The sequence below is a fragment of the Oncorhynchus gorbuscha genome, linkage group LG08 (genome assembly GCF_021184085.1).
Source record: "Oncorhynchus gorbuscha isolate QuinsamMale2020 ecotype Even-year linkage group LG08, OgorEven_v1.0, whole genome shotgun sequence".
Taxonomy (NCBI): Eukaryota; Metazoa; Chordata; class Actinopteri; order Salmoniformes; family Salmonidae; genus Oncorhynchus; species Oncorhynchus gorbuscha.
Window position 1 is genome coordinate 22508374 of NC_060180.1, and position 12337 is coordinate 22520710.

A 12337-nucleotide genomic window follows, 5' to 3' on the forward strand; every position below is an offset into this window, starting at 1 on the left:
GTGGATTGATGAGGAAAAAACCCAATTTCATCCATTTTAGAATAAGGCTGTAACGTAACAAAATGTGGAAAACGTACAGGGGTCTGAATACTTTCCGAATGCACTGTATATGTTTAGCTCAAACTATAACATTTGAAAGTATGCATTAATGTGTCTATTAGAATAAACTTGGAGAAAACAAATGTAGACATTAATAAATGCATTTCTATACCTTCCAAAATGTTTTTATTTATTTTTTACAAATGTGAGTGCCAAGATGGAGGCGCAGTGGCTTCAACACAGCACTCCTTGTCAGTCAGTCATCTAGTGTATATATACATCATTGGTTATGACCTATGACTCCAGGGAGCCTGTTGGCTCTCTATATGTAGTTGGCCCAGAGGTCAGGGGTATGTCATATAAAATTCAGGGGTCATCCTGGCAGCCCTGTGCTGTTTAATTGATCCCGCCCGGCTGACCAGAGGAAGTGAACGGGAGGAGGGCGGTCTGTCCGATCGTTGCTCACCAGGATCGTTAGGGTATCAGGCAGTGTGGGTGCTGCGGAATCACCTCTTCTCTCTGCCCATTTTCCACAAATCAATATATCTGCTCTGCCTCTTCACACCCAGTATTACCGTGATAGAAGGGCCCTAGATGCCTGCCTTTTTTTCCCCCTTTACTCTCTCTACTCACTTTCTCTTTCTTTCTTGCCACCCTTCAGTTATCTCATTAGAGGTGAGAGATTTTTTTTCTTCTCATTCTTTCTGCTATTCGTTTCCTGTGAATGGGGAGTCGGGGACAAGGAGACATTTGGTTGCCAGGGAAGAAAGGCATCAGGAGACAGTCTCCTTCACAGCGCTGATTGAGGTTGAGATAGTCCTCTCTGAAGGCAACCCACCAGATAGATCCCTGCGTTCTCTTCCATTCACATATTCGGCATCAGACATCCAGCCCCGTGTCTGATCTGGCTGCCATGTGTTAGTGTCACTCACTGCTTTTACACAGGGAGGCTAATCCACTACAGGATCATAGCAGCTCTTTGATAAATAATCTGGAACTATTGACAATACTGACTCCACTCGTATCCCACTGAGATGTGCCGCTTTCTAATTTGGATCGGAGCACAAAGTCCCTGCATAGGAGCGATTGAGTGCTACGTTTTAGCTACTTGGTTACGAGGTAAAGTTTTAAGGCTCATTGCATTTGACATGAGGTTGTAAATAGTCCCACTGCGAGCTCTTAGTGGCTTCACCAGCTGCTTTTACAGCGCAAGTCGGGAAACATTTGTCAGCCCTTGTGAGATGCAGGTTTTTAAAGTCGTTCTACTTAATGGAGGGAATTGGGAGGTACTGCAGTTGGGAGGCGTTCTCATTATTTGGTGCCATGTTGTTTATACAAGTTACGTCTGTAATATGTAGTACTTTTAGTGTACCACGGGACTCTAGTTTAAAATAGCCCTTAATTTTTTGATTTTGACATGGTCTTTTTTGCCTGTCTGTGAAACATGTCACGTTTTATATTTGTGTCTCTGTCTTCCAGCTGCCCTATGAGCTGCAGGACATGGTGAACAAGCACATGAAGGCCAGTCTGCCGGATAAGAGTTCCCAGGGGGCCCAGGGCCAGGACTCCGACACCATGAGCCTGACGCCTGCCGACGTGGTGCCCACCTCCGTCATCGCCCGTGTACTGGAGAAGCCTGAGCCTCTGGTGCTCAACTCTGCCCAGTCCAGCAGCAGCGCAGGCCGACCCCAGGCAGAGGACGTGTTTGTGCATGTGGACATGACGGGGCCCCAGGCCGAGGCAAGAAGAGGGGGTCGAGAGAATGGGGGTCCCCGCCACAGCAGCAGAGTCTCAGCCCAAAGCAACCAGGCACAAGAGCTCCTCCAGCAGAATGGAATGTGTCGGAGCCAGAGCAGCCTGTCAGCAGACGGCCAGCCAGGAGAAGAGGGTGGTGGGGCCTTTGAGAAGCTCAACCCCTACCCAGCCCCCCCTCCGCCCCATCCCCTCTACCCCGGCCGCAAGGTGATCGAATTCTCCTCGGACGACAAGGTGAAGTTCCCCAAGAACAGCCCCCTGCCCAACTGCACCTACGCAACGCGCCAGGCCATCTCCCTCAGCCTGGTGCAAAATGACGAGGAGAACGAGCGCCAGCGCACTGTGCCAAACAGCCCCGCTGTGTCGGACGGGGGCTGGCGCTCTGGGGCTTCCTCCTCCTCAGGGGGAGGGGGGCAGCGTGACCCCTGCCGCACACCTACTCAGCTGGACACAGCAGACCCCATTTCCAGTCAGTCCAGCCCCTTCAGCAGCCCCCCTCAGCCCCCCAGCGCCTTCGCCAGCTCAGGCAGCTCTGAGGAGGACCTGCTGGCCAACTGGCAGCGCATGTTTGTGGAGAAGATGGCACCATCCTCTGAGGGCACCCTGGTCAACCGCACCTCCTTCAGCAGCGAGACAGTCAAGGACCTGGAGAGGACCCGGACCAGCAAGCCAGGGGGCGAGGGATCCCACAGGGGTGCACTAAGGGGAGCCTACTCGGACGGGGAGGAGGGGTCCTCCACTCGCAGCTGGACAGCTAGCCGAGAGTCCAGCCTGGACACTGACACCAGCAGCATGGCTGACCTCCGCAACAGGAGGGGACATTACGGAGCAGACTTCTCCACAGAGGAGAGCGAGCAGCTGCTGATGGCCCTGGACAACGACAAAGACGACGCCAGTGGCGACACCGTGTCAACGGCCATCACTGTGGAGACCAGCCTGGCGGAGGCCAAGAGGAATGAGTTTGTGGAGGAGACGGGGTCTGTAGGCAGCTCTGCAGAGGAGAGAGACATCCTGCCCCAGGACTTCCCTGTCATAGTACCCAGGGTCCTGGCAGGGTTAGAGGACTACACAGAGAACACCCCTCCCCTCCCCGGCAACTCGTCCACTTCCGGCCGACCCCTGAAGAGCCCAAAGAGGATGGGAGTACACCACTTGCACCGCAAAGACAGCCTGACTCGGGCACAGGAGCATGGTAACCTGCTGGACTGAGACCTAGGGGACTTTTTCCTCTCACTTCATATGTCGTCTGACAGACTAACTCTTCTCTGCGGGCTCTCTATCTTACCAGCAAGGAAGGATGATTCGAGTCGACCAACATACCTACGTGTTGGTCCTACCTTTGTCCGTGCTGCTGTCTCTCATGAGTTTAGTCAGGAAATATGCACATTCTCTAATAACTACATTCAAGAACTGATTCTTTGGAGATCTGTGCAATGCCTGCCTGCCAGTTGAATGGCAAAGTTCATAGTGTTTCCTCTCTTGCCACTGTGAGCTGCAAACCTCTCCAGTAGCAGAACAAAGGGTCCTACAGGAGGTTTGATTTTTTTCTGTCTCTCAAACACTCCGAACTGTTGCCGGAGGAGAAGGGCGACTCCAGGATATAGCCATACCGTGTCATTTCCTGTGTGTAAACATCCAGCCAGTGTGTTTTCATGGAACAGCTGAGATGGAGCTACGATTCAGCTCCTCATTTGAGATGATTGTTGATATGCAGGACTGGAAAACAGACAATGTGGATGGAGTCGTTGCCTTCTCCCTCCTGTGTTCTCTTTTGCCCTGTATTTGTGTTCCCCCTCCCTAGAGAAATGCTACGTCATGCAGGCATCTGATGACATGTGAACCTTTCCTCCATTGATGAATGGGGGAGAGGATGAGCACTTGCAAGTGCATGCTGTTGTCTGGGGTGGATTGTGGACTGGACCCCCACACAGACTCTGTGCCTATCCCTCTCTGTCTGAGGGGGTTTGTAACCCCCCCAATGCCTAGAAATGTTCTGTTCTGATCCCCCTCTGAATGTCCTGCAGTGTGCACTGGTTTGTTGAGCACCCACTCTTAAGGGCTCTCTTCTCTGAAATTGGTCCACCACACAACAACTAGGAAGGTCAATCTTGATTCCAGAAATTCTAGGTCTCACTCTAAAGTTTATTTTCTAGATAACAAAAATACAGTATTCATAGATTTTTTTATTTTATTTTGTTCCCTTTTATTATTTCTTCAATCACTACTTCATTCAAATAATTTACATTTTGGCCTTCTTTTTTTTAAAGCGACCATTTTATGCCAGAGGTGTTAACTCAACTATTTCTAGAGATATTATGACAATGATAATCTAGAACAGTCAATGTATTTGTGTTCTCTGAGCTAGAGTAACCTACTAGTGGTGTAACGGTACACGTATTTGTACTGAACCGGTTTGTACGGGGACCTGGGTTCGATCCGCACTGTGTACCCAAATGAATACATACATTATAAAATTTTAATAAATATCTCAAAATTGCAATCAAAATTATCTTAATTTGTGCATTTCAAACCGTCCTTTTGTGAGGCGCAGCCGGGAACTAGTTCTGTATGGCGAGTGGTGTGGTTGATAAACCAGGAGGATTCTCCATCATTTAAATCTCCAGTTTTGGAAAATGTTTGCTTCCTAGTAGATTACAACAGCGATGGACAGGGAGAGTATGTCGCCACTGCTCAACGAGAAGAGCCTATGCAGCTGCCAACATCTCAAACATGACACATTTAGGCCGACAACTTCGTCTCTCCTCTACATTCAAGGAACCCTTCACAGCTGATTCTGACCGGCCAAAGAAACTACAAGAGCGATGCTGATGTTTATAGCCGCGGATATGCGCCCATTTTCATTAGTTCAGAAAATTAGGGGTTTCAGCACCTGGTGAAAGTGCTCGAGCAACATTACGATCTTCGCCCTCTCGTACCCATTTCAGCCAACGGGTGGTTAGTACTCGCTCTATATAAGCAAGCTAAAAACCGAAGTTGTCAATGAATTGGCCAATCACACCCTGTGTCGCGCTTACTACAGATTGATGGGCCTCCAGGGCGACAGAGTGCTACTTATTAAGTGACAGCCCATCACATTACCCTGGAGTGGCAAATGACAAGTAGCGTGCTACAGACAGGCCCCCTTTATGAGAGTCACACACGTTTTTCTCCTTGTAAGAAAACCTTATAGCATAGGCCTATACAATGTCTGAGCCATGTTTACATATTGATTTTACATGCACATTGCACTTTATTTTAGTGTTGATGAGTAATCGTGTGTTTTCATTTAAGAAAATACAAAGTGATATTCCTGACTGTGCTCATCAGGTGTTATGATTCATGATCATATATGGAATCAGGAATAACAGCACTTTGTACTTTCTTAAATAAACAACAATTGATTTCATTTCCCCACTGTAAAACCGAACCATGACCCCCAAAACGGCAATACATACCAAACCTGGGGTTTGGTGAACCGTTACACCCCTATAACCTGAAGCTCTGTGTTCAGAGGGCAACTCATGTCATTGTTGTGTGTAAATATTATTTCCAGAACTAGATACGGAGATATAACATTGGCTCTATAATTGAAGATCATTTCACTTTTGTTCTGTCATTGGATTTTTGTCATCACTGTATTTTCATTTCAAGAAACAAACAGGCCGGTTGTACTATTGGTAACTCTACTGTACATGGGGTATTACAATGGAAGACTCATATGGCATGAAAGATGGAGTCAGTATTTTTCGGGAAGAACCAAGCCATCCATCTCCAGGCATTTTTTGTGGATGTGTTTTTCAAGTATTCATTGGGTTCTGGGTGAAAGTAATTCTCCTTGAAGATTCCTTCAATTCTCATTGTGTACCACTTCTGTGGGTAACGTATTTTTTTATCTCATACAGCTACAGTACATGTGTCCAGACCATCTAAGGGACCAGGGATAATGAAAGGCAAAAGGTCTGTATGGTATGACAGCTGGTTGATGATGAGATTCGGGGTAATTGTAGCGTTGACAAAATCCTAACCAGGAAAGTATTTTTGATTTGGTGTATTACTCCGTCTCCATTGTGGGGGTTCACCGAGGATGTCATACTTGTACCTGGATCTGATAAATGGCTTGCAGTATGTAACGTTTATTTTCACTGTAGTTACTTTTTCATCCACATGCCTTTGATATGGATCGGGAATATTTATTCATTCATCAAGAGATTATTTTTGTGATTTTATGAATTGATTTTGTGTACTTTTTTTTTTCTTCATTTGGTCCATTATATTCAATTGACTAAGTGTTCTGCATTCAGCCATGTTGAATTTGTGTTCATTTTAATTCCATTTATTCAGCATCAGACACTCAACTATGTAGCTTTAGTACATAAGGATGATTTACTGGTGGGGGGGGGGGTGATTTATTTTTGTTGCCCTTTCTAACAGCTCTTTGATTGTGTGGTTATGAAATCTACGATACAGTCCTGCTGTTTTATTGGTCCTAGATTGACCGCTCACAGTGGGAGCTCTGCAGTTGCATCCGTTATAAGGCAGTAATCCAGGATACAGTTGCACGCCTGGTGCGGTGTTTCTCAACCCTCAGACATGCTCGTGTCCACATGGTGTCAGACTCTAATCCGTCTGGTATTATGTTCATGCCACCCTCTATGGACTGATGACGGTGTAATATCATTTCAAGTCCATTGGCAGGCAGTGCATGCTGGAACACAGACACCACCTGGAGAAAAATGTATATATTCCTCCTTGATGTCTCTTGAGCCTGCCCTGTACCTGGTAGATGTGGGTTTCAGTCCCCCCTAAAATCTCTGTCCTTAGACCAAGAAGTACAAGACATATCAAGGAAATGGAAACATTGCTCTGTTTAGTACTGTGCCGCTGCCGGTCACTGGGGTCATATTTGAGAGCTGTATTCCCTCCTGAGTGAGATGAGTCCCCATATCCCGGTATAAAAGGCTCTCCACATACTGTATCCAATATGTTGGAATCTTTCACTCCTGATCCCTGAATAATTCAACTCCATTGTTGTGTGACGGGCCGGGACGTGGGAATGAGGGCTCAGAAATCCACCTCACTCCACCTATTTACAGCCTTAAACATTTTTTATTTTTATTTTAGCCATTTTATTTTTTGCTTAGTCTGCTTATTGGTCTTTCCATGATGTCTAGATGTGCTGTTAATAGCCCGTAATTAATAGTTGTAACAACCCTTGGCTAAATTATTCATGTTTTATTACACTCAGAAATAGGTCTCTAATACTTCAAAAAGAGAAAGGAGGAATGGTAGTCTGTCATGGTCTTGAAACTGGAAATGTACATTTTTAATATTTAATGGGCTCATCAGATGTGCTGTAGACAAGGTTTTGTGCAAATACAAAAATCGAAATGGGGGAGAGAAAGAGGATAAAATGTGCGGGGCTCTAATTTACTCGGCATTATAAATAGGCCTTTACATCTGGTCTCCTGCAACTTTAATGACTCCTCTTTCAAGAATATAATTGAACACATCTCTGCCCGACACATAGCTTCTTTGATCCAAGGTCACCTTCCCAGGATGCTCCAGTCATGTGGAGCTTTTTAAAATTTAGTCTGAAATGTTGAAAAATGGCAGCTTCGTCGCTCTCTCTGATGCGGTGGAATAAACACACTGATAATCCCTCTGTGACGGTGACCGTTAACCGGTAGCTCACAGTTAATTTGAAGGTGTAGGTTTTAGTCAGAGCATGACTTAAACAGCCAGTCACAGTTATCTCCAATACAATATTTACACAGTGCCATGGGTTTATTGGAAATATTGATATTTGACTAACTGGAGCGTGTAGTATTACATTATGCAATTAGAAAACCCCGGCTCTACATATGAATACAGAAGCAGGGTTTTATAGTGTAATCATACATTCTGAGCTTGGAAGTTGCATTTGTGCTCTCTCTCGCTCAGCATTCATTTCTGCCAGGTGACAAAGCCAGTCCCTGCCCAAGGGCGGTGTTATTGCAATGAGATGGTTCATGAATACTAATAAAGATGCTGTCTTGTCACATCAATGTATGCATCCATTGCTGTTTCTTATTCACCGCGTCTCCTTTTTATGGTGTTCAGTTGTCAAATGATCCCTTTGACATGAATGAAATACATGTTAAATACTTTCAAATACACATGCCTAATTCAGGACTTTTATTTGACTGGAGGTTGCCATTTAAAATATACGGTGTGATTGTGCTTATTGGGGAATAATACTGTTATACCCATCATTTGATTCTAGGGGACACACTGCCGTCTGGTACCTGTCGGTCCCAAACCAAACCCTGTCTAGTAGTCTTGCATGGAGTTAAGTGTCACTCAGATTATTTTCTCATACTAAGAAAAGTGTGCTCCGTTGAGTTCTTTGGTTGCATATTATCGCTCTCCTGATGCAGTGTCTGTTCATTCATTCATAGCTTTGTAGATTTCCTTTTGATTTGTATGTAAGTGTATGCTTCCATGGTCATATGATTGTTTTTTTTTTCAAAAAAATTACTTATACAAAAGACTGTTAAAACTGAACTCATTTCTTTCTGAATTTAACTGATGTATATTTTAAAACAAATTAAATATTTTAAACTTAATTTGTGGTCTGGTTATGTAGCCATCTTTGTTACCTCCAATATTTTTACTTGGTTTGTTCCTTTTTAGAGGTTAAAGATCGACTGCCCCGAAAAAGAAACGTCTTGTTTTGAAAACGGCCAATATGGCATCTGAGTCAAACATTTATTCTAGTGACTAAATTGACAATAAGATAATCGATGTTAGTCTCGTCCAAAACAGGTTTGCGAGATAGGAAAAAAATAGTATTTCAGTGAATGAAGGGTACTGAACGTTTCTTGGGTTGATTTCAATCCTGCCCACAACACAAGCTGCAGTGCAGCTGCTCGCAACCCTATCGTCAGGACAGTGGTCAATTTGGTATCCCTATAAGTAAATAACGCAATGTACATGGGCCAATCCTTTAAAATGTCTGTAGACTGGTTAGCTGACAACGTCACAAACGATGCGCACGCTTCAATGGGGCAGAAGTCTGTGTTGTGACGATGGCCAGCAACAATCAAAAGAAACTGCAATGTGGTGAATCGTAGGTGGCTCGTTTTAAATCTTGTTCTTGATACCATGTAGTTGGTGTTTTGTCACGTCAACTCCAATATGGTTAACATTTGCGAGCTAGCCAACCAACAACTGCAACGATGTATGAGAAGTCCTCATTGTGCAAATGTATTTGTTTACATATTGTCAACCATCTAAGCCAACCCTGTCTGTTTTGCCCCAAATTTGCACATGCGTTGGCTTTGTTGCTAAACAACCAACTCACCTATAGCTCCTAACTTCAACGACTTAATTTCAAACTAACTATAAATTGTAGAAATTCATATACTTTTAATATTTTGTATTTAATAAGACAACTGAAAGATGTGCAACATTAAAAGTGTCCCATTTTACATGGTGTAATTTGTTGGTCCATTTGATGTCAAACAAGCTGCATTTCTTAATGAACGAGCCTAAATCAGGAAGTTCAGCTCCGTTTTAAACATTGACACATTTACCTTGGAAGATAACAGTAGCTCTTAACTAAGGGTTCCCCCTACTGATATGACTCATCCTGGACTTGCAGTTAAGGATCACTTTTAAAATGTTAGTCCAGCTCGAGGTGGTGTTTTCCCTGATAATAATACAAACAGAAAAGCCTAAATACTTCACCCTCCTGTTATACATATGTGAGTGATTAAATGTATTAATTTGGTGGACACTAAACAAAATTGACAATCATTAAAGACTATACAAAGGGACTTTTTCATGACCTTGTATATGAGGTATGCACAAGTCCTTTTCAATATCACACCATCCAATGTTCTCACAATAGTAAAACCTAGGAAATTGGAGCTCCATCCAAAGATCCTGTAGCAGCTCAAATTAGATTTATGGCTGAAATGCCTTCATTGCCTGAGAGAGAAAGGGGACGGCGATTAAAAAAAAAAAAAAGAATCCTAATTGAATTACATGCCGGCATTAGAGATTCTCTACGTCATCGGATTGCATTGCAGACGAGATGTTATCATTGCCAGCAATGCAGCGTTCGTTTGGCATGGTCCAGCAGTGAACCAGCCTGCCTCCCTGTGGGCATTCCGTTCTCTGTGGCATCCAATGACGACTGCAACAGGGTCAGCAATCTGCTTATGAAAAGTGTAAGTAGCCTACTTACAGTTGCCGTCACAATGATATACAGTGGGGAGAACAAGTATTTGATACACTGCCGATTTTGCAGGTTTCCCTACTTACAAAGCATGTAGAGGTCTGTCATTTTTATCATAGGTACACTTCAACTCAGAGACGGAATCTAAAACAAAAATCCAGAAAATCACTGATTTTTAAGTAATTATTTTGCATTTTATTGCATGACATAAGTATTTGATCACCTACCAACCAGTAAGAATTCCAGTTCAGACCTGTTCGTTTTTTCTTTAAGAAGCCCTCCTGTTCTCCACTCATGACCTGTATTAACTGCACCCGTTACCTGTATAAAAGACACCTGTCCACACACTCAATCAAACAGACTCCAACCTCTCCACAATGGCCAAGACCAGACAGCTGTGTAAGGACATCAGGGATAAAATTGTAGACCTGCACAAGGCTGGGATGGGCTACAGGACAATAGGCAAGCAGCTTGGTGAGAAGGCAACAACTGTTGGCGCAATTATTAGAAAATGGAAGAAGTTCAAGATGACGGTCAATCACCCTCTGTCTGGGGCACCATGGAAGATCTCACCTTGTGGGGCATCAATAATCATGAGGAAGGTGAGGGATCAGCCCAGAACTACACGGCAGGACCTGGTCAATGACCTGAAGAGAGCTGGGACCACAGTCTCAAAGAAAACCATTAGTAACACACTACGCCGTCATGGATTAAAATCCTGCAGCGCACGCAAGGTCCCCCTACTCAAGCCAGCGCATGTCCAGGCCCGTCTGAAGTTTGCCAATGACCATCTGTATGATCCAGAGGAGGAATGGGAGAAGGTAATGTGGTCTGATGAGACAAAAATAGAGCTTTTTGGTCTAAACTCCACTCGCCGTGTTTGGAGGAAGAAGGATTAGTACAACCCCAAGAATACCATCCCAACTGTAAAGCATGGAGGTGGAAACATTCTTTGGGGATGCTTTTCTGCAAAGGGGACAGGACGAATGCACCGTATTGAGGGGAGGCTGGATGGGGCCATGTATCGTGAGATCTTGGCCAACAACCTCCTTCCCTCAGTAAGAGCATTGAAGATGGGTAGTGGCTAGGTCTTCCAGCATGACAACGACCCAAAACACACAGCCAGGGCAACTAAGGAGGGGCTCCGTAAGAAGCATCTCAACCTGAAGGATCTGGAGAAGGTCTGTATAGAGTGGGCCAAAATCCCTGCTGCAGTGTGTGCAAACCTGGTCAAGAACTACAGGAAACGTATGATCTCTGTAATTGCAAACAAAGGTTTCTGTACCAAATATTAAGTTCTGCTTTTCTGATGTATCAAATACTTGTCATGCAATAAAATGCAAATGAATACTTAAAAATCATACAATGATTTTATGGATTTTTGTTTTAGATTCCGTCTCTCACAGTTGAAGTGTACCTATGATAACAAATGACAGACCTCTACATGCTTTAAGTAGGAAAACCTGCAAAATCGTAAGTATCAAATACTTGTTCTCCCCACTGTAATTAACATTAATGACTGCCCTAAACTATTGTATCATGCCATTAGGTGATGGGCCCTCAAAGCATATATCCAGCAAGGGGTTCAAGTGTAACAGGAGGAGATACACTGGAATAAAAGGCTTGTGTTGTCCCTGTCACTTAGCAACTCGGGAGATTGATCGTGATATCCATCCCTGGTTCCACTCATTATTTAGCTGTCCTGTGGGAATGGAGCACTGAAAGGGGTTAACACAGTAAATGTCTGTTTTCATTTATGCACCCCAACATCAGAAACCTACCTCACTGGATTACTCAGATCAGTGAAAAATAAGATTATGGACTCCTTAACTGATTACCAGCCAAACTGAATGTGAATTGTACAAGTGATTGGTTTATGCTTACAGTACATGAGAATGTGCTGGTCCAGAATGGGCATTGAAAGTAATTTCTGCTCTATTTTTCATTCTGTGTCTAAGACTTTGTGCCTCTTAACATTGGCTTGTTGTACCCTCAATCCACAACATCAAAGAAAGAGGCGTTAGAGGGAATGTCCTATAGAATGTCACAATATGGATAATATTGAGGTTTAGTACTCTGTCCATAACATCCCTAAGCACACTGGAGGCGTTTAAAATGTATTGATGTGGAGGAATGTTATAACATGGGTGGATATAGGCCAGTTAGAAATTAATTTAGGCACAAAGGGATCAAACAAGGGGATTTGATGGGGATGAAGTCTCTCCTCCATAGTAATCAGCTTTGACTGGCGATGGTGGTGGGGGGTAGGGCTCCCTGTATACAGGGATGATGAAACAACACTGCTGCATTGTCATAGTGTGA

The 12337-nt window shown here is 44.1% G+C and overlaps 1 protein-coding gene across 4 annotated transcripts in view; it reads left to right on the top strand.

Moving 5' to 3' along the window:
• tjap1 (tight junction associated protein 1 (peripheral)) overlaps positions 1–8399 on the top strand; it is an 81138-nt gene extending 72739 nt beyond the window's left edge. For all 4 annotated transcript variants that reach the window (XM_046358853.1, XM_046358852.1, XM_046358855.1 and 1 more), the window contains one exon: positions 1519–8399. In XM_046358853.1, the coding sequence (XP_046214809.1) occupies positions 1519–3003 (1485 nt within the window). In that variant the 3' untranslated portion in view covers positions 3004–8399. The remainder of the gene's footprint in view (positions 1–1518) is intronic.
• The last annotated feature ends 3938 nt before the right edge of the window (positions 8400–12337 follow it).